The sequence below is a fragment of the Crocodylus siamensis genome, chromosome 1 (genome assembly GCF_052110815.1).
Source record: "Crocodylus siamensis isolate JL-2025a chromosome 1, ASM5211081v1, whole genome shotgun sequence".
NCBI lineage: Eukaryota > Metazoa > Chordata > Crocodylia > Crocodylidae > Crocodylus > Crocodylus siamensis.
Window position 1 is genome coordinate 118,538,344 of NC_143395.1, and position 23,049 is coordinate 118,561,392.

At 42.7% G+C, this 23,049-nt stretch overlaps 1 protein-coding gene across 7 annotated transcripts in view; it reads left to right on the top strand.

The window, feature by feature from the left end:
- Positions 1 to 23,049, top strand: part of MTHFD1L (methylenetetrahydrofolate dehydrogenase (NADP+ dependent) 1 like) — a 276,590-nt gene that overhangs the window by 188,825 nt on the left and 64,716 nt on the right. For 6 of the 7 annotated variants that reach the window (XM_090041346.1, XM_090041366.1, XM_090041373.1 and 3 more), the window contains 2 exons: positions 2,158 to 2,265; positions 4,660 to 4,812. The exons of the other annotated variant lie outside the window; for it this stretch is intronic. In XM_090041346.1, the coding sequence (XP_089897472.1) occupies positions 2,158 to 2,265; positions 4,660 to 4,812 (261 nt within the window). The remainder of the gene's footprint in view (positions 1 to 2,157; positions 2,266 to 4,659; positions 4,813 to 23,049) is intronic. 7 annotated transcript variants of the gene reach the window in all.

Here is a 23,049-nt window from a genome sequence, read left to right on the forward strand (position 1 = left end):
GCTAACTACAACTGCGCCAGGATGATTCATTGCCCTGTGATGCTGCACTGCCCCTCCTCTTTCTGCTCTGCACACCTTCCATGCCCACTTACACACCTGCCATCCTCTGGGGGAGCAGGGATTTGTGTATGGGGCCCTGATTCTGTCATAGTGGGCAGCTGGTGCCACTGTGTAGGCACTTGTATGTGTATAGCATCAGGAGCAATGAGAAGAGTAGCAAGCAGGTGGCTGCAAGTTGAACAGCCCTGATTTAGACATCTCTATGCTCCTATAATGCCTTTCATCTAAGGTTCCCCTTGTGCTTTACAGCCTACTTGCTACCCTGAAAAATTGAGGGAGGTAGGAACGAGGAAGAATTTTGGTCAGTGGAAAGAAAGGGGGCCTGCCATAAAGGGCCTTCCACTCTGATCAGCAAGCAGGCATTTATTACCCCTCCTCTCCCTGCTGCCAGTTTGGTACCCTATAACTTTAATTGCAATTCACCTTAATTGTGATATCAAATGTAAGTGTATAGTTCTCACTGTTACCACTGGAACGTTTTGACTTCTGTCCTAAGGTTACTGATTCTTAATATTCTTAAGATCAAGAATTTCCTTCCTCCTTATAGAACTGAAAATAAAAATCAAATATTAACTTTGCTGTGCATGATAATCCATTTCATGGATTTGATTTTATCTGCAAAAAGGCAGATGATGTTACTGTGACCATCCTGACAGAAGGTGTATAACTTGATGCATCTCTTGGCCATTCAGTCTGGGCCTTGTTATTGGCTACTGCCCCCTGTTTTTTGAAATGTACAAATCATAGAAAATTAGGGTTGGAAGGGAGGTCATCTAGTCCAGCCTCCTGCTTAAAGGCAGGATCATCCCCAACTAGATCATCCTAACCAAGACTTTATCTAGCCAGGTCTTAAAAACCTCCAAGGATGGAGATTCCACAACCTTTCTGGGTAACCTGTTCCAGTGCTTTTCTGCTCTCCTTGTAGGAGTTTTCCCTGGTTTCTAATGTAAACTTCCCTTGCTGCAACTTGAAACCATTGTTCTGTCATCTGCCACTACTAGCTCCATCCTTTTTTTCAGTCATCCTTCAGGTAATTGAAGGCTGATATTAAATCCTCTCTTAGTCTTCTCTGCTCCAAACTAAAGAAGTCCAGTAACCATTTTGTTGCCCTCCACTGGACTCTCTTCAGTTTGTCTGTATCCTTTCTGTAGTGGGGGCCCAAAACTGGACACAGTACTCCACATGTGATCTCACCAGTGCTGAATAGATGAGAAGAGTCACTTCCCTCTGTCTCCTGGCAACACTGCTACTAATGAAGCCCAGTATGCTGTTAGCCTTCTTGGCAACAAGAGCACACTGTTAGCTCATATTCAGCTTACAGTCCACTGTAACCCCCAGGTCCTTTTCTGCAGAGCTACTACTTACCCAGTAAGTCCCCAAGCTGTAGTGCTGCATAGGATTAGTCTATCCTAAGTGCAGGACTTTGCACTTGTCCTTATTGAACCTCATGAGATTTCTTTGGCCCAATCCTCCAATTTGTCTAGGTCTCCAAATCCTTTCCTTACCCTCCAGCATACCTACTGCTTTTCCAGCTTGGTGTCATTTGCAGACTTGCTGAGAGTGTTCTCCATCCCATCTTCCAGGTCACTGATGAAGACATTGAACAAAACCAGCCCCAGAACTGACCCCTGGGGTACTCCACTTGATACCTGCTAGCAGCTAGACATTGAGCTATAGATTACTACTACCCGTTAAGCCTGATGATCCAATCAGTTTTCTGTCCACCTTATAGTCCATTCATCCAACCCATGCTTCCTTAGCTTCCTTGCAAGGATGTTGTGGGAGACAGTATCAAAAACCTTGCTAAAGTCAAGGTATATCATGTCCACTGCTCTCCCTGCATCCATAGAGCCAGTCATTTTGTTATAGAAGGCAGTCAGGCATGACTTCCCCTTCGTGAATCCACCAGTTGTTCCCAAAACCCCATCTCCTGTATAGTACACCTATCACCTTCAGAGCCCCACACCTGCTTCTGTTCCAGAGGAGAAACCTCTATAAACTTGGGAATAAATCTAACCACAAAGACAAAGCTCAGCACATGGGATGTAGTTCACTCTGTTGTGTATAAATATTTTGTTACCTTTCTTTATTCCACAGCTTCCTATTGTTGAAAAAATAAGGGTCATTGCCCAGAAGGTCTATGGAGCACAAGATATAGAGTTGTCTTCTACAGCACAAACACAAATCGATCGTTACAGCCAACAGGTAAAAAGACATGCTGAGCACATTGGACATGGTTGACCATGGCCTTACACCTTACAACTCTGAAAACTGTGTGCATAAAGGGTGTAAAATATTACCAGATCAGCATTTAGTATTTCAGATGTGCTTTGCAACAATGTAAATATCTTCACAGGGTGGAAGGTGCTGAAGAGTTAGCCAAATCTTGGCCTGATATTGCTTAATATTTGAGAGAATGTAATAAATTTAGCTTTTCCATGACATATCTTATGCACGTGCATTTGATTATGATTTTCCAAGCTGAATCACAACACATGTATCAGCTGTTTTTCACATGATTGTTTCTTCTGTCTTCCCATTTGTTGTTAAGACATTTGTTACTGCTAGATTGCATGTCATCAGTGCTGTTTGTACCAAGGCTTTTCAGCCTTTTTTATAAGTATCTCTTTAAATCTCTTGACTATTCGTGGGTGTTCTGTGTTTGTGTACCTTTGCTTAATTGTCATACTGATCACTAAGGAGCTCTTAATCAGTTCGAAAGCTAAGGTGACCAAATCTAGAAATAGAGCCAAATTTTCTAAAAAGGAAGTAAAGGTGAGTTCACAGAAATATTCAAGTTCTGCTCAGGGCACTCACAGAACGGTGCTGTGCAAATGTGTATATTGGTGCTTGAAAAGGCACATCTCACTAAATAGTTTCCACTGTGGTTTGTATTTGCCCAGTTTTTACATACAAATGATTGTTTATATTTGCAACCCCTCCCCGTGAGTATTGGTGTATATAAAAGCAGGAAATCATGTGCCCACCTAAATGTGCAGATTTCCCCTTCATTCACACTGTTTACTATGAGCTGTCTGGTTAGCATGACTTATTATTTTTTTGGTGGTTGTTTCTTCTCCTTCAGTATAGTTTACATCAGTGTCTCTAGAAAATTTTTGAGTCAGAGGACAATGAGTGATCACCACATCAGCTATATTTGCCTGCTAATTTGAATTGTATAGTGTCTCTGATTAATTTGGTTAAACCCTAGAAGAGATGGATGCTGTAGTCATATACTCGTAACGAGAACTATATGTAGAAGTTCAGACATCTTTAAAAAGCAAACCTTTTAATAATGGCCTTGAATATCTATATGGAAATCAACCTTCTATAATTATTAGCTCTGTTTGAAGCCCATGAGCAATATCTTCAAAGGCATCGCTTAATTTTTTAGGCAACTGAGAGTTTGTAGGTTCCAGAGTTTTGACTGGTAAAGTTCTCTAATAAAATTTCTACTTCTACATATGTCCCAAACTGTGCCAGTCTTGTTTAAAGCTAAGCACCTTGTTGGTACTCTCTCATGCTTACATTTGGCTGTTCCCCTGCCTATGTCCCCTAAGGGGCCTGATCTAGTCAGTGCAGTCAGAGCATACCTACAGCTGTGGGCTCTGAACAAAGCACAGCACCCAGGGTTACTGCTTTCATTCAGAAATGGAGGAAGAGAGAGAGAGTAGATGCTGGGGTCTGCTTTTCAGTGATGTATGGAAAATGCCATGGAATCAAATGAACGATCTTTGAAATAGAACCCAAAATGCAGTCTCTCCTTTCCTTGGTGGGTCCCCAAACCACTAGGCTACAGAGTCATGATTACTCTTGCTTACTTTTTCTCTGGTCCAGTGAATCTTTAGTTTTCTATAGAGTAGAACAATTCCAGAAGGAGAGATGGAGAAAGTTATTATCCTAGAAGAGTATGAAGGGTGCAAAGCCAATCTGCAGGTTGATTTGGGCCCATAGACCAGCCCTACATACCAGATCCAGTCCACAGGGCCAGTCTAGTGCAGGTATCACATGCAGTGTGCCCCAGACCAGCCCCATGTGCCACATACAGCTCCAGGCCAGCATGGCTGGGCTGGCCATTCTGGGTCACATGCTGGATGTGGCTCACTCCCCAGACTAGCCCCACATACTGCATGCAGCACGCACTGGCTCCAGGCCCCATGCCATGTAGAGCCCATGCCAGGCAGAGTCCACATGCAGTGGATAGGGCCAGGGTCAGTGCATGCTGCATGCAACACATTGGTCCATGAACCAGAGGCAGTACTGCAGGCTGAAGGATAGGACTCTGTGGGCCATGTCTTTGAGACCCTTGCTCTAAAAGAGCCTCTGTTCTTGCTGTGATTAGAGCTCAACTGCAGTAGTTATTCTTAAAAAATAAAAATGTAACTTCAGGTAGTCTAAGCATAAGGTCAGTGTAGACTAAAACGTTCTCTGCGTTTATCAGTTGTTAACTTCTAACCTTCCTAAAATTCTTTAACACTATTGGGACATTCTCAGTTTATGGAAGATATTGGTAACATAATGAAGTGGAGTTGATTATTGTTTTCTTTATTGTAGACTAGGTACCATCATCACCTTAGTAACGTTTCTTTCTTCTGTCAGGGATTTGGAAATCTGCCAGTCTGTATGGCAAAAACTCACCTGTCCCTCTCCCACCAGCCTGAAAGGAAAGGCGTTCCAACTGGCTTCATTCTGCCCATCAGTGACGTGCGGGCCAGCATTGGAGCTGGATTTATTTACCCATTGGTAGGAACGGTGAGTGACATATCAGACCAGAAATTTCTCTCCTTTCTTTAACATGCTGTCTTGGGGAGTACTTTTACTTATTGAAAGCAACAGTACTTGTATAGCCAGCTGAGTTTTTATTTGTTATTTCATATAAGTTGTCGAAGTTCATGTTTCAAAAATAATTTTTGGTCTTTGTGCTTTTTGACTCCAAACTTAGTAGGACAAAAAGAATTGAGTTAATGTAATAAGACATGTATACACTTCAAATGAATTTGAACATGTAATTTATAAAGGTAGCTACATACTAGTGTATGATTATCTGCCACCTTCAAGTAAAACTAAGGGAGTTAGGCACCTAATTGCCACTGAAAATGAGTTTTGCCAACTTGCTTTATATATAGAACCTGCTGAATTTGGATGAATAGTCTTGAAAATTAACATTAACATTTCATCGGTCTTCCAGTAGAGCAGCAGTGCCCAACTTTGGAGTTGTGACCCCATTTGGGGTCACAACAATTAAAAATGGGGTTGCAGAAACAATCACAGATTTTCTCCTTTAAAGGAGAAAAAAGCATACAACCTGCATCTTCCCTACTCTTCACCCCACCAATGGGCTCCGCTCCGGCTGTGCTGCCCACAGGGGAGAAGGGCAGAAGAAGCTGGGCTTCATGTTCCACTCTGGCTGGAGCAGCCACCACCTCTCACAGGCAGAAGCTGGGGCTTGGACATTGCTGGCGGGCAGGGGAAGGGGGCTATGGGCCATAGTCCCACAGCCCTGGTCCCATAGCTCTGGTTGCTGGGGGCCTCTTCTGGGGGGAGTGGAGGCTGTGGGTCTTGAGTGAGGGGCACCAGTACAGCCGGAGGTGAGGGAGGGGGTTGTGGGTGGAGAGTGAAGGGCACTTGGCAGGGTCGGGAGTGAGGGGGCGCGCTCAGAAAATGGGGTCATGCTGAGGAAAAGGTTAGGAAGTACTGCAAAAGAGAGTAGTCTTTACTGTATTTAGTTAAAAAAAAAGTTAGCAGAAGTTAGCAAAAATGTGTCATTAGATTGAGGTATATCTGACTGTCCCTTCTTGCTTCACAAAAAAAAGAGAGAGAGAAAATGGGAAGGGAGTGGATTTCTAACTATGGAAATAATAGCAATCTGCTTTCTCACATGGGAATGTAAAAGTGTATGGTTCTAAAAAGTATTCCTCACTGCATTTTGAGGAGTAACTTTTGCATCTGATAATTGTAGGAGCACTCTTCCTATGCATTCCTTAAGAGTAAAGGATACAAGTACAAAGCTTATAACACTTTCTTCTCACTTCCTGTACAGCATTCTTTTGATATATGGTTGATGAATTCTGCCAGCCATGTATCTTGTTTCTGAACAACAATTGGACAGCTTCTGACATCTCAGGGCATGAGTTATTACTAGTCATGTAGCTGATTCATGGAAAATGGACAAAAGTGATTGCATTTCCGGAAGACAACACTCTTCTGGTGTTATCTCATCTTCCCAGAGCCCAGCCTGATTTCCTTACATGGCCACTGGGAAATGGCTGAGAGATGTCTAACTTGTTTTAAATTCCCTCTGTAACAATTAAGTTTTAGAAAAAAGGAAGGAAGTAATTTCTGACCAGGAGAGTTCCTGGAATTCAAGGAACTGTGTCACTGGGGCTTGCCTTTGGGGGTATGCTTTCTATGTATATGACCACAGTAAGTGCCTCTACCAGTTGTGCATTACAGTGGCTGCTTGGAATTTTAAAAGGAAGAAATCACTGTGTCCAAATGGGAAATGAAGATCCTTGATATTCTAGTTACTGGGAGCAGAACATCTAAGTGAAGGTCCTCTTCTTTGAGTGTGCCATATTCAACCTTGAACTGTATACACCCAAAAGCTGGGGCAGGAAAGAAAGGAAAGGTTCACCTTTAGGTCTGTTGGACATGCAGCTCTTTAGAGTGCCAGAGAGATGAATTTTCTGGGGTTGGTTTTAGTAACAAGTGATATAATGGTGATTTAGCACATACTAACCATAACTCCACCTCATAAACCTATATCCTATGCAGACTCCCATTAGTACTGGAAGTAGTGATGTGAACAGGACCAGTAGTAGTCAAAAAAAGGGCTCATATGTGCCTTTTTCAGTAATTACTCAGTTGGGGTAACTGTTCCAGTTTCTAGCCTGGAAACAAAATTTGGGTTGTTAGGTGGACAAATTTACGTAAGCAGTTTCTCCCATTAGAAGAGATACTGAAAAGTACCTATGAATGAGGAACCCTGTCTTTACTGGGAATTAGTCTTCCATGCAGCTCTGTTTCATATCAAGAACAAAATGACATCCTGTGGATTACATGCAAAGTTAGTGTATGTACTTTTTATTATTCTGTATCTAGTAGATTATAGAGACTATATTGTGCTAGGAACTGTATAAACATAGAGAGAGTCCAAGGGTTTACCATCTTAAAGGGATGGACACTGGGTTCTGTTTGGCTAAAAGAATCACATTGGCTAAATAGGTTCATAGGTCTGGGAAGAACTTCCTTAAGTCAGGGCTGGCATATGTGGCCCACAAGAGGTCAATCTAGAGTCCCCAGGCTCCTACCTGGCCACTGCTCTGCCTGTTGTTCTGGCTGCAGCAGAAGCCAGGGACTCTGAGCATCCCACTTCTAGCTCCTGCTTCCTGTGCCTGTCCCAGAGGGCCTTATGGCACTTAGGAGTCCATGGCTGATGGGTTGTGGGAAGCTGCCTGGGTGTCTGGGGGAAGGGCTAAGGAGGCCTTATTTGTACTGTGCAACAGTGGTGTGGGGCTGCCAGGGAGAAGGGGGCCTGCACTGTTGTCCCTTGTGCAGGCCTCAGCTGCCAGCCACTGAGGAGTTGGTCACCTCTCCTTTAAGTCATTGAATCAAAGCCATCTTATACTTCATAAGCTTGTCAAGTCCCATCTTAAAATAATAGGTTTATTGCTTGGTGGTTTTTCTTCCTTTTTTTTTTTTTTGCTGGGATTTAGTGAAGTAATTATTTTTTAAACTATAATACGTTGCTAACCATTTTGTCTAGTATTGCTTACATTGTTTCATAAGCTTTTGACATCTAATAGCATCGTCTGCTCCCTTTAAAGAACTGTTGATGCTTGTGAGCTTGCTAAGAAAAATTTTAGCCACATGACAGAATCCAAATGATGATGTTAGCCCCTGGACAAGTCATGTTCCTTTTGTAATTCTTAGTTTACAAAACTAGGAATGAATATATGAAATACAGTGAAACTATAAAACTGTTATGTTGAAAATAACTGAAACTGATTAAAATAAATGTATATTTAAGAGTCTAAAATCTGCTGTGGAGACTTTATGTTGTTAGTATTGTTTCGGAGCCCTGGATCAGATTTCTGAAAACACGAATATAATGTTAGCACTGGTCCATATTGCACAGCTACAGATTACAGATGTCATTAAACAACTTTTATTATGAAAAGTGTAACGTTAGTTTTGAATGCACTCTTTTATTTTGCCTCAGCCAGATGTTCTGCACTCTGAATGTGCTTTGCTGTCTAGCACATTTGTCTATTTCATAGCTTAAACTGTGAGAGTTGTGGGTATTATTAAATTGTGCAAGTGAGAATATTTTTTAAAGAAAAATATATACCAGAGTCACTGAATTTGCATCTGATTGTTTTCTTTGTGATGTCTTTGAAAACGCTGCTTAACCAAAAATACATAGGGAATGAGAAAATTGAAGTGGACAAATGTTGGGGACTTCTGTCACTATCTTCAAAGTAACTGGTAATCAAATGCCATAACATACAACAGTGGCTACTATAGAAATTCTTAAGATTAGTACTTGGGGAAAGCATCCCGTATTAATACCAGATCAAAGTAGATTATGGACAAGAACTGCATCATAGAGAATTTTTTTCTCTTGTTCTTTATTGGATTAATTAGTGAAGGGACATGGAGCCTTTAAACTGCATAGTGCCTCAGGCTACACACAGTATTACACAATACATGATATGATACAGCACATTTACTGAAACTGCAGTGATAATTTTCATTCTAATTGAGTGTCGGATATCAAATTATAATGGAGTGCTTAAAATGTGGTACTCCATTTATATAAACCTGTTTACTAGTATTTGTTAATTGTTTTCCTGCAAAAAGCATTTATAATTGGTTTAATTTATCACAGCTCAGTGTTCTTTAAGAAGAACAGACTTAATATGGAAGACCTTTCTTGGAAAGAAAGGTACTATATGTATTTGAATCCGAAATGAGTTTTTTTCCCCGCCATGGTGAGGCAGGGGGACATCATCTTGTATTCAATACAGGTGGTTGCTCCAGCCCCAACCCAGACCTGGGGCCAGCTGCCTGATGCCCCAGACCAGGCCCAGGATTGGAGCTATCATTGCAGCTGTAGCTGGGCAGGACTGCAGTTGTTCAAGGTGGTTCATGCAGTGGGGCAACACTGAGGAAATTGCACTCCCACTGCTGCCTGCCCCAGGCCAGGGCCGCCACTGATGCCTGTCTGCGGCTGGGGCCAGTGCTACTGCATAGGGTAAGCAGCAGTGAGGGAGGCAAGTGGCAGGGGTGGAAGGCAGCACAGGGAAGCAAGTGGCCAGGGGAGTAACCATGGGGGATTACAGGGATGCAGACACTGGGAGGAGGGGCAGGTGGGAGAGGTGAGGCAAGTTGGGGTGGAGGCGAAGGGTGGAGGAATAAGGGGCAGAGTCAGGACACATGGCCCCTCTCCATCTCTGTTTTCCATGTTCCATGACCCTTCCTGCTGGTTTCCTCACTGCAGTGGTAGTGGGGACGAATTTAAAAGACCCCTCCAATAATTAATTAGTTTCTGAACATGGACCTTATGCCCAATTTATAACTTTCCATATATAGAATCTAATTATTGTGGGTCATCTTAATGTAAAGTCAGCTTGAATTCTAGTAAATACAGTAATAATTATTGTTGAGAGAGCATTTGCCTGCAATAACAAACACATGTGATTTAATGTATCATTAGAATGTGCAAATTAATGCAATTCATATTAAACCTAGCACTGATATGGGAGACATTTTCTTTTATAAACCAAGCACATTACACGGTCTTCATGTTCTCCAAACAGTGCTTGCTTTGTGTTATGGTTGGCTCTGGTCCCCTCGTAGTGTGGAAGTCTTTCCAGGAAAAATGAACTGTGCTTTATCAGAGGAAATCAGCAGTAAAACAAGAGGTATATTTAATTAACACTGGCATGGCTTTTATCTCTGTTCCCTGTGACCTTGACCCAGGGGCTACATCACTCTCACAGGTGGATTGTTGACATCATTGCTTGGCTGTACAGAGAGAAGACAGGAAGGCCTTTGGAGGATGTTTAGGAAACCATGAGGTCATTCACTAGTAATGCTTGGGTGGAGAATTATTAGAGTTTGTAGTGTATGTGATTCTACCCACCCCCACCCAGAAAGTCATTGCAGTTTTGTACTTTCTCACGTTTGCTGAGCCACATTTTTGTTGTTGTTCTGTTCCACTTACTGCACAAGTATGTAAGTGAGGTTTACAAGTTAAACTTGTTTTACTGTCCCTAGAAAATTATTCTTACCAACCTATTTTTACAGCTATTACTTTTGCCGTGTTTTTAGCTTTGATTAAATCACTGTGAAATGTAAGCATTTGCTCCCGCAAGTTGCCTCTTTAATGCTGTTATAGGGGAATAGCCAAAGGAAAGTATGCACAGACTTCTGAGCTGCGCAAGCCCTGAAATCTTGTAAATACTGGCTCTGTTGTGTGCTGACCCATCTGGAGGAAAGGTCAACATGCTACAGCCTGTTGTTTTTCCTGTTCACAAAGAAAGCACTTTCAGACCTTCTGTGATGAGTTGTGAAGTGATATGCTCTTGTTCTGTTGGAAATTATTTTTTGGGGGGGGGGACAACCCATTTCATCTGATCTGATATAAGCAACGGGAGAGAGAAAGCCATAGTTCATTTCAAAGGGTGGCCCACAATAGAAAGGCCAACTCTAGGACTGCTGTCTGTCATGCTAAAAGAATAACCTATGGGTTCTCTGAAGAGGAGGTGGCATCTTAGGCCATGCCCAGATAGGAAGCTTACAGAGCCTCACTGCAGTGCCCTGAAGTACACTTTGCTGTTACATGTGGGCAGCCTCCTAAACAGGAGGTAGTTGAGTGGCAGGGTCAGTTAGTCAGCTCCCATGCTAACTATTCTGCCTAGCACCATTTGCACACGAATACCCTGCTTCTGGTTTAAGGGCCAGCCTGACTGGTGCTCCTGCTGGGCCCTGTTAAGTGTTCTCGGTAGACGTCCCCAGGAGGTGCTAAATGGAGGGGCACCCATGGTGCTCAAGCTATAGTCCCAGGGGGCTCCATGTGGTTCAGGAAATTTGGCAGTGGAGAAGTAGTGGCAGCATTAATTACTGTGGCTCCTGCAGCAATTAATGCTGCCACCACTCCACCACCACCAAATTCAGGTCCTGTGTGGTGCCCTGCAGGTCAGATGACATGGCTGGCACATGCAATTAGGCCTGCAGTGTGGCCCTGTGCCACTCATCCATTCCACAGGGCAGCATAGGTTGAGCATCCCTAAACTAAACAATGATTTATAAGCAGAAGTTTTTCACATGTCATTAACAGATTACAGTTGCTTGTCCTCTCAGAGTGACAAATAAATACATTTTGTGGGAGGGTTTCATTGTGTGACTGGCCCTTTAAAGGGAGCTGAGGTCCAGATCGCATGGTTGGGACTGTGACGATTCAGTGATCTTCAAAGATCACCTGATCCTTGTTCTCACCACATAGGCTGAACACAGCATGTAATCCCTTTTAAAAGGTCCAGCCAACCTGTATCACATGGTTATTTTTTACCATATTTAGGGTGGCAAGATTCATAACTAGTTTGGACATTGGCTATTTTAAGAAGACTGGTAAAGTACAGGCTTTGATATGCTCACCAGAAAACTGCACAGTTAAACATCCTGTCTATCCTTCCTGTTTAATGGACAAAAGAGTGCAGTGCTTGATATGCCAGTTGGCATATGGTCCTGTTAATGAGTATGTTCTCTATTGCGATAACACTTAGAAGTCCCATTGCACTTAGTCCCATACACACACTAATGTAGAAATGACCAGAGAGTCTGCAGCCACGTTTCAGATGAATTACAAACCTCGAGTGCCATAACTAAGTGGGAGGGGGTGGGGAGGGAGTGAGGAAGCAGGGAATTATGAAGATAATTCTGGTGATACAGCATAGGTATTAAACAGTTTCAGTAAGAAGAAGGGATGGGGGAGGAGCTCTTCTCAACTGTCTGGTAAACTTTGCCTTCAGGGATTGTGGCTGCTTCCCTCTGGGTCTTACAGAAGAAGTAAGTGTTGTGGAGAGATCTAGAGATGAAGCGGGGGAAACTGGTCTTCTAAATTAATTCACAGGGATGTTCCATGCATAAGGGCCAGATGTGTGTCAACAGCAAGACTAGTGGAAGTACAGCTAAGAGCAGGTAAGTAGAAACAGACAGTGAAAGAGAAGTCTGAACTTGATACAATGGGGAAAAAAGGGGCTTGAAAGATGGGTGAAAAAATTGAGGCAAATCATTCAGCGACAGCAGTTCTAAAGGAGTAAGTGGTGGGGCGATGTTTGGGTCAGGCTAGAGAGGGAGTAGAAGGTTTCAGTAAGGGAAGCAGAAAGTGACTAGGGCCTGGAGACAGAGGACAGGTTGATTCTAGAGCAGGGGTAGGCAACCCCCGGCACAGGTGCCAGAGTGTGGCGCAAGAAGGCATTTCGCTTGGCACGTGTGCCTTGGGGTGGATGTCAGGGAAGGGGTCAGGACTGTGTTGCCATACCAAGGATTGTGCTCCTCATGGCTCCCCCACTGTCTGCCCCTAGCATACCAACATCATACAAGTTGAGGTTGCAGGTATTTTTGGCACTCTTCCCAAAAATGTTGCCAACCCCTGTTCTAGAGATTATTGGAGGGGAAGAAATAGTAGCAGCTCCTGTCCTGGATGTGAGGGGAAGGATTAGTTGGCAGCAGAACAGCTAGAAGGAGCTGATGGTGATGCTTCTTCGCTGAGAAGTAGAACCAAATGGATGACAAGAGATTAGAAGTGAAAAGGTAGACTGGCAAGTGTGAAGACAGTAGTTGAAACTGAGGATGAGCTCACCTAAAGGGACAAGAGGGGAAAAAAAGAGCACCCTGGGAGTCTCTTAGTGGTTAGGACAGGAGAGGAGGTGCTGAAGTTGCATTCAGATCCTTCTGAAAGTATCAGAGATGGTGTATCAATAGCCAAGTTAGGAAGAGATTTAAAGAAGATTAAAACTAATAATGCCATAAATGGCAGAGAGAGAGAGAGAGAGAACCATGAGGACAGAGCGACAGATCCTGAAAATTCATGAAGAGGTCATTAAATCAGTGGATACTACAAAACAGTTGCAGTGGAGTGGAAAAGGTATTGCTGATTTAATTATTGGAGCTCACATGAAAAACAGTATGGTTGAGATGATTTAAGGAAGACCTGACAGTAAGCTTATTAGAGTCTAGGACCTTTAATAGTATTGTCAAAGAGGGTGGGCAAAGCGTTTAATATCTCAGACCACCGAAACTGCTCTGCAATTGACCTGAACTTTTTTTTACATTAATGTACGTAAGGTAATGATAGTTGGGAGAGTAGAGGAAAGGTGCAAGAGAATTAAATCTCTATTTTTCATATTATATCTAGTTACTGATATGGCACAAATATTTATTACATCAATGAAGTAGTAAAATACTTCCCTGTGTTTACAAAATTTGGAGGCAGAAATCTGGCATGTACCATTTCTTGACAAATACATGAGGTATTTTAATTCTCATCATAGTGCATATTCAGATTCTATTGGCAGCTGCGTTTTATAAGATATTAAAAATAAAAATACTGCTAATGGTACTAGATGATAGCAAATGTGGGACTTTATTCTAAGTACAAGATTAAATGACACTGCAGGTAAGTAATAAAACAAGTTACAACTTCCTGATATTTCCCTGCACCATTCTGAATCATGTTTAGATTGATCATGGTCGGCATCTGTAAATTTAGCACCTCTCAAAAATTTATGGTTGAGAAATAATATTTATATAGAATGTAATGGTCAGATGGCTGGCTCACTGCTTTGGTAAACTTTTTCTGACAGAGGATGAAAAAATAGCTCGGTTAGCAAAATTAGACTATATAGCTTAACAAAGGAAGGGGATAGAGTGCCTTTGATTTGGCAAGTTATTAGATCTCTAGGAGCAGAGTTGCATTTTCCCAGTACAACACCTGTTACCAGGAGCAATCATGTTGAAATGGATTGTATTATAATCCATGTATCCAATCTGTGCTTCCTTAGCTTGCTTGCAAGAATGTTGTGGGAGATCATATCAAAAGCCTTGCTGAAGTCAAGGTATATCTTGTCCACTGCTCACCCCGCATCCCCAGAACCAGTCATCTCATCACAGAAGGCAATCAGGTTAGTCAGGCATGACTTGCCCTTGGTGAATCCATGATGACTGTTCCTAATCACCACCTTCTCCTCTAAGTGCTTAGAAATTGATTCCTTGAGGACCTGCTCCATAATTTTCCAGGAACTGAGGTGAGGCATAGGTATTGGTCTGACTCCTGAGTTTTAGCTCCTTACACTAAATATATGTAGGTTAACTACTCTTAATTAAAAGAAAGAGCTTATGTTAAAGGCTCCCCTTCAAAGAGACAAATGGCAAACCGACTTGCAAACTGTCCTGTTTGTTCCCTGGTCTCTTGAGGAGTCCTTTTATACCCTGCTGAGCCTGGACTGGCTCTGCCTGTTTGTTAGGGCTTCTGTCAGACACAGGCAGCAGTCACTCAGCTGGCAGCACTCCCAGCTGCTCAGAGCACACTCCCAAACACACAGTCCATCAAACAAACACTCAGCAAACCAAACACACAGGCATCCCTGGCTTGCTCACCTTCTCAGAGCAAGATCTGGTTCGTCTTCCTCTTCTCCTCCTCTTCCTCCTCCATAGTTTCTAGGGTCGGAAGGGACCTGAGTAGATCATCTAGTCCAACCCCCTGCCATGGCAAGAAAGATTACTAGGGTCAAACGAACCCAGCAAGGTGTTCATCTAACCCTCTCTTCCCCTTCTTCCTCTTGCTCACAATGAACTGTTTGCAAACTGCCCTATTTGTTGTCCCTGTTTGTTCCCTTAGCTCAGATGCAGTGAAGTGAGGCGGATTTATTGATAGTCATTGGGTACTGCTACAAAAATCACCTGTACTTTAGCCATGTTAAGGTCATACATATTGTAATGTTTAAATGGGTAGGGGCCTGGGGTACATGGCTTATGAGGAGTGGCTGAGAGAACTTGAGCATATTTAGTTTAGAAAAGAGAAGACAGAGGAGATTTAATAGCAGCCTTCAGCTACCTGAAGGATGGTTACAAAGAGGATGGAGCTAGAATCGTTGGTGGCAAGTGACAGAACAAGGAGCAATGGTCTCAACTTGCCGCAAGAGAAGTTCAAGTTAGATATTAGGAAAAACTTTCTCGCTAATCATCCACAATCCCTCACAGTTAAGGATGATTGTCTTCCATGATTGCCTTATCTGTGGTTCTGAAGATGGCTGACAAGGCCAATCTGGGATTGACAGACTCTGTTACAACTTGGGCACGTTTCCATATTGGGTTGGTATCTCTGGATTCTTCGTTCAGTCCACAACGCATTGTTCTGCTGCTCCTGCTTTTCCATATCCCGTTGGCATCATGAGGCTTCAAAGTACTAAGATCTTTGCAACAGACTTTTCCTCCCATAAGGTGATGTCTGTGTTGCATTTTTTCAAGTTGGACTTGAGGATGTCCTTGAAGCACTCTCTCTGCCCTTTTCTTGAACGTATGCCTTGACTGAGCAGGGTAGAATAAAACTTGCTTTGGCAGTGTGGAGTCAGACATCTGGATGACATGGCTGGCCCAGTGAAGTTGATGTTAGATGATCATTGCCTCAATGCTCACTGTGTATGCTTGCAAGAGGATGCTAATGCATGTGCATCTGTCTTCTCCCTGGATTCAAAGGATCTTCTGCAGACAGTGTTGATAGTACTTCTCCAGCAACTTGATGTGTCCATTAGATGGCCTACCAAGGTCCCTTGCAACCTTAATTATCTTGATTCTATGAGGTGCAACAGCATAACCACTGTTTCTGTTCGTTTCATTCACTTCTTTGAGGCAGAAGAAGAAGAGAGTTTGTGGTACTACTTTTTCAGGCTCAGTGCACAGCTGCTTAATACCAGTACTTTGTAACATTTAATAGGGCTCTTACTGATCCATAGTCCAGGACAGCTCTTCCACTCTGCTCACTGTCCTTCAATCTTGTATTGCATGTAATGGTTTTTTGTGCATATGGGTTGATGGTATGTAGATTTGGAGCAACTAAAGGCCTGATTCAGGGTTCATAGAAGTCATTAGAAAAACTGTCCTTGACTTGATTGTGTTTTGGATCAAGTCCTGAGTGCTCAGAAATTTAATTTACAGAATCTCTTGGAAATGTAATATTAAGAGTTTGTAATTACATGTTTTGATTTGTACCACCATTGTAGAAGGCATATATAACAATGTAGGAATAGTATGTCATATTTACTGAAAGAAGAATGCCTTGGATGTTGTTTTTTTTCTGGTCTTCATTATGTCAGTGACAAATCAAGACATAACTGAATTAGCATCTAAATCACAGAAGATCTTTAAGGAAGTTAAAAAGCATGCTGGTCATAACTCATAGTTATTAGAATGCTAATGAAAACCAACCCTGTTAGTGATTACATTTTATGATGTTTCCAGCTCTGGCAGCAGATTAATTTTAAGATTTCAATTAGAAATAATGTATGAATGGGAAATAACTTAGTTCACATGCAACTAATAAGGAAAAATAGCTCCATATTATAAAACTTCATTCTCAAAATTACATTCTAGTCTAGTGGACAGAGCACTCAACTGGGCTTAGGAGACCTGGGTTCTTTGTTCTGCCACAGTTTTGCTGTGTGACCCTGTGCAGGTCATTTCACCCCTCTGTACTTCACTTTCCCATTCTGTAAACTGGGAAAAATTATACTGACCGAATTTGCAAAGTGCTTCAAGATCTACTGATTACATGAGACTTGGGTATTATTGTAACAACTTTTAATATTCATGTACCCAAGTAGGTTCTCTTCCTCGAGTGGGTGTGGATGGGGAAATGGATTTGTCTTTGAATAAGAAAAACCTGCCTAGATTTTGGGACTGGAAGTTAATATACATACCTGTCTGCCCTGCTAGTGGCATCATAACAACTCTATAATGGGCTGGTTCTCTTTAACAACATGTTTCTCTGTGTGTGTTTTCTAATACAATATACTATAATATTTAAAACTATCTGGGCGGCCAGAATCATAGACAAATTTAAATTGAATACTGTATACAGATCAAAAAACTATTCCCTAAAAATAATCTAGTATAATAAATCTTATCCTCTTTTTAGTCAGTGAAATGCAGTATATCCTAATAATCATCCAGGAAGTCAGCATCTCTCTGGCATCTCAGGGTGATCTTCTTGGATGTTTTGTGGGTTGAGGAAGCTGATGCTGCTAGGTAGGGAGGATTACAAGGTAGATGACTGGTACTTTGTGTGGGGTGGGGGTTGTTCAGGTGTTTCTTCTGTCCCACGCTCAGTATCCTCCTCTACAGCAGTGTGACAGCACTGCTCCAGGGCTGTGAAACAGTATTTACAGCAACTTGAAGCACCATTTCTCTTGACTTGGAGCTGAGCCTGCTTGAAAGGAGCTGCTCTAACATTGGGAAGTGGTAGGAAGGGTGACACCAGGGGATGTCGAGGTCAATCTGACTTTTTCCTTCTTAATGGTTCTAGTCGCAAAAGAGACTCTTCTGCATGCTCAGTCCATGGTTTACAACTCCTCTGGTGTGTCCTCCTCCTTATATGTGCACACTGGAGAGCTTTACAGAAGAAGATAGAGAGATTTAAGTTGTTAGAAACCTTGTTTTTACTTTTGTCCTGGAGTATGAGAATTTTGCAACCCAGAGTGGAAGTGGCCAAGGGCAGAACTTAATGGCTTCCTTTATTCTGAGCATCTACAGCTTAAGGCCTATGTGCTGCTGGAAACTAAATAGGGTTTCACACTCCTCTCCCTACTTTTTATCCACTCTTAATAAGTCTCTATTTTAAAGAATTTCTCAATTTAGCAAATAGAAGTTTCTGTGGAAGAGCCAGCAGCTCAGACTGTACCATTGACACTGAGACCCACCTTGGTGTATTTTGCTAAGGCATTAACCCACATTTATAAATATTCTTTCCACATATGGTTATGTTTTATAGGCCAAGTTTTGTTCCTTCTGGGGGAATAATTACTCTTTCCATGGGAGCATTCTATCACCACTTCCAAGTTAAACCTTTCCCATCCTAGTTTACCTATCCTTCCAGCAAGGTAAGGTACCTCCAATGGATAATTTGGGGGGATTTAGAGTTATTTGTGTATTTAGAGATAGTAGGAGTTTAGGTTGAACATGGATAATTTAGTAAAACCCTATAGTTACCTGATTTTTATAAACAGAAAAATAGTTTTGCTCAGCTAAGCTCAAAACAAATCTTTCAGCTGATTTTTGGGGATTTCCAAAAGAAAAGTCCTAATCTTCCTGACTGAATATCTAGAAAAAACACAGCTATTCCTGGCTTTATTTAAGCCATTAATCAGGTGGTTATTAGTAATATGTTTTGGGAATATAAATATCTGATCTGTCCCTTGTGGGCAGCAAGAAATTCAAAAAGTAGAGTTTGTCAAACAATCCAAATTCTTCCTGTATGCATGTTGAAACTGAAAATATCTAGCATATTTATGTCTGAGTTGGAAATCTAATGTTATTTCAAGTCTAAAAGTGATTTAAGGGCCAACTGCAGGAATCTTAGGTGGAGGCTGAGAGTCTGCAACTAAACTATGTTACGGAGTCTTGATAAGTAAAGCGAAAGACTTCTTGAACTTTATAATGTTCCCAGCAACTTGTTTTTTTCATGAAGTTGTTTTATGAATAATGCACTAATTGACAATGAAGAGAGTTTAATATTTGTCACTATTGGTCAAGTTCTATGCTTGTTAAAACAGGAAATAGGCTCTGATTTCCTGTTTCAAAACTATTATGTGTATAAACTTTGAAGACATGAGGTTAAAAATAGCTTATACTATCCATAGTATATGTGGTATTAGTACAAAATATGTATTTTTAGAACAGACAACTCAAATTATTTTGAAGGGAGAGAATGCACATTTGACAGATTATTAAATCTGTACTGGCCACAGGCAATGACCTGGTGAGGGGCCTCCAGGTTCTTGACCACCTGGGCAATAGCAATCATCGCTTGCTAGAATTCACCATCCAGCGCAGGATGTCAAGGGCCTGCAGCAAGACGGTAGCCCTAGACTTTAGGAGGGCCAGCTTCAACAAGTTGAGACTAGTGGGAGAGGCGCTGGGGTCCTTGAGGGCAGGGGAACTCGGTGTCCAAGACGAGTGGTTGTTCCTTAAGGAAATGATACTCAGGGCCCAAGGGGTGTCCATCCCAACAAGAAGCAAGGGGGACAAGAGTGCCCAAAAGCCCCCCTGGCTCACCAAGGGCATCCGGGAATGCCTAATTGCCAAAAAGGCGGCATATACCCAGTGAAAGGGGGGTGCTATCTCCAAAGAGGAGTATACCTCCTCTGCTCAGGCCTGTAGGGGGGCTATCAGGAAAACTAAGGTGGACATAGAGCTAGGACCAGCATCCAAGATCAAGGATAATAAAAAGTCCTGTTTCAAATATATAGGGAGGATGAAGAAGGCACCAGGAAACATGGGGCTCCTGCAAGATACGCTGGGTAATCTGGTGGTTGCGCCAGAGGAGAAAGCAGACATCTTTAACCAATTCTTCACCTCCATTTTCTTGTGCAGGGACCGGGACTTCCCCGCCGTGATGCAAGACGGACTTGAGGGGAATGCTTTCAGACCTCAGGTTGGGGAGGACCAGGTTAGAGAGCTTCTGGAGGGGCTGGACGTGTTCAAGTCAGCGGGTCCAGATGCTCTCCACCCCAGGGTGTTGAGGGAGCTAGCTGGGGTTATTGCAGGGCCCTTGGCATGGCTTTACGAGAGCTCATGGTGCTCGGGCCAGGTGCCAGATGATTGGAAGATAGCTAACATGGTCCCCATCTTCAAAAAAGGGAAGAGAGAGGACCCAGGCAACTATAGGCCCATCAGTCTTACCTCTATCCTAGGGAAACTCTTTGAGAAGATCCTCAAGGAGCACATCTGTGATGGGCCGGCTTCAGGGATGATGCTCAAGGGCAACCAGCACGGTGTCATTAGGGGCAGGTCATGTCAGACCAACCTGATTGCCTTTAATGATCAGGTCACAAAAGCCTTGGATGCAGGTATAGCTGTGGACATAGTCTTTCTAGACTTCAGCAAGGCCTTTGACACCGTCTCCCACCCCTTCCTCATTAAAAAACTAGGCGACTGTGGCATTGATGCCTACACAGTGAGATTGGATTGCAGATTGGCTGAAGGGTTTTACTCAGAGGGTGGTGGTGGACGGGTCATATTCGACCTGGGGGGAAGTGGGCTGTGGAGTCCCCCAGGGCTCGATCCTTGGGCCTGCGCTGTTCAATTTCTTCATCAGCGATTTGGATGATGGGGTGAAAAGCAACCTGTTTAAATTCACTGATGATACCAAAATTTGGGGTGAGGTGACCGTGATAGTAGGGAGGGAAAGACTGCAGCAAGATCTGGATAGGTTACGGGGATGGGCTAACAAAAACAGGATGCGTTTCAATACGGACGAGTGCAGGGTGCTGCACTTAGGCAGTAGAAACCAGCAGCACACTTATAAAATGGGAAGCTCCCTTCTTGAAAGCACGGAGGCAGAAAGGGATCTTGGAGTCGTTATTGACTCCAAGATGAACATGGGCCGACAATGCGAGGTCACGGTTGGCAGGGCTAACCGGACGTTGTCGTGCATCCACAGGTGCATCTCAAGTACAGCCAGGGAGGTGATCCTCCCCCTCTACGTGATGCTGGTCAGGCCACAGCTGGAGTACTGCGTCCAGTTCTGTGCGCCCCACTTCAGGAGGGATGTGGACAACATTGAAAGGGTCCAGAGGAGGGCCACCCGCATGATCCAGGGACTACAGGGCAGACCCTACAATGAGAGACTGCGGGACCTAAACCTGTTCCGCCTTCACAAGAGAAGGCTGAGGGGGGACCTGGTGACTGTCTGTAAACTCGGGGGGACCAGAAGGGTTTGAGAGAGACACTGTTTCCCCTAGCACCCTTTGGCATAACAAGGAATAATGGACAAAAATTATTGGAGAGTAGGTTTAGATTAGACATCCACAAGAACTACTTCACAGTCAGGGCGGCTAGGATCTGGAACCAACTTCCAAGGGAAGTGGTGCTGACTCCTACCCTGGGGGTCTTTAAGAAGAGGCTTGATACCTACCTGGCTGGACTCATTTGAGTCCAGTTTTTCTCCCGCCCAGGCTGGGGGGTCAGACTTGAAAATCTACAAGGTCCCTTCCGACTCTACTTCTATGATAAATGTAAATAGAAAAAAAATAGCACATCATCTCTCTAGATGCACAAAATGCACAGAAATTGAGCCCCTGTAGTTTGCATGTTACCCTGATTTTATAATAATTGTTGTGCTTAGAGCACAAATGCTGCTGATTAACACTGCCACTGCTCCCCCACCACCAAATTTTCAGGCCTGTGGGAATCCATTTTTGTTGCTGGTGGATGTTGGACACACCAACATCCACCAGCTGGGGGCCAGGGTGGGGAGGTTGGAAGGGAGAGGTGCATCAGTTCTATATAAGAAAATATGGTAAACTGTTGGAATTTTCCATCTGTTAATGTTATTGTTAGTCTTAAAGCCTAGAAAATATTCTTTTTTGTAGAAGCAGATGCTTTTCCTGTTTTTAGTAGTTGTATAGTTGTTTCCTTGGTCCTTTGAGTAGAGAAATTGACCCATGTACAAGAAATAGTGGATGCTTCTGTATCTGACAAGACAAATTGATAAGCCAGGTAAAAAAGTGGCTTTGTCTTGCCTTACTTTTGCCATGTAATACTAAAATGCTGTATGCATATTGAGATCTCCATATAAAATAAACTTGTACAGTATTGTTTTCAACAGAGAAGCCTGTAATATAGCATCTTGTTATTATTCAAGTGTTGTATCCTTTCAGAAACATTGAGTTCACATGATATCACCATTATTTACTTCCAGCTGAAACATAACATGGAAGTTCTTGACCCAGGAGTGATGTTCTTTAAAAATTGAATTAGGATGAAAATAGTTTCAGCTTAAAAAGTCTGGCATACTATTTAGCTTTGCATTAGATTTTCTATTTCACTCTTCAAATTTTAGGTGTGGTGTGAAAACTTGTGAGATCAAGTTACATATTCGATATTTATTCATATATAAGATGAGTTTTTTCCCCCAGTCAGCATGGGAGGAAAACTCATCATCTTGCATGTGCAAATGAGGAAACCCATTAAATATCATTAAACTGCTGCAAAAAAACCAGCGTGTGCTTAGTAATGGAAATAAACTATGAAGTTGATTAAATGCAAGCATCCCTGAGCATGATTATAAAACACATGGACCATATTGAGCATACATACTAATAGGAACCTATCACAAGGCTAAGTTAGTGCAACCTATCTGAATAAGATATGTAGTAGTATCAATTGCCTTCAGTCCCGCTTAGCACTGATGCTTTTTGAAGTCATGATGAGCCAGTACAATGAATATATTTTGATGACTTCTTCACTCCCACAGCTGAACTGTGCCTTTCTTTCCCATTTCCAATCGTTTCTTTTTCTTCACCAGCCTTAGATGTCTGGCAGATATCACCAAATGGGGCCCCAAACATTTCACCCAGAATCCGTCATGTCACGTTGCCCTGGACTTCATTTGAATATAAATTTTTGAAGGATCCCAGGACTCATGACAAGAACACCTGGTTCCAGTCCTGAGTGGGGATTAATTAACACACAGATCCTTTGTCGGGGATATCTGGAGTGTACACACATGCTGAGCAGTTCCTTCCTTTCCTTTTTCATCTCCTTGTAAACAAGGTATTTAGCAGATTTTGCAGATTCATTGGATCTGACAGGCCACGCCATGAGCGCTTCTGCTATGGCCTCAAATTTGCAACCTCTTAAGCCATAGTGACCTCAGCTGTGGGGTCACTGTGGCTTAAAATGCTGTTGACTCTGCTGGGGCCCAGC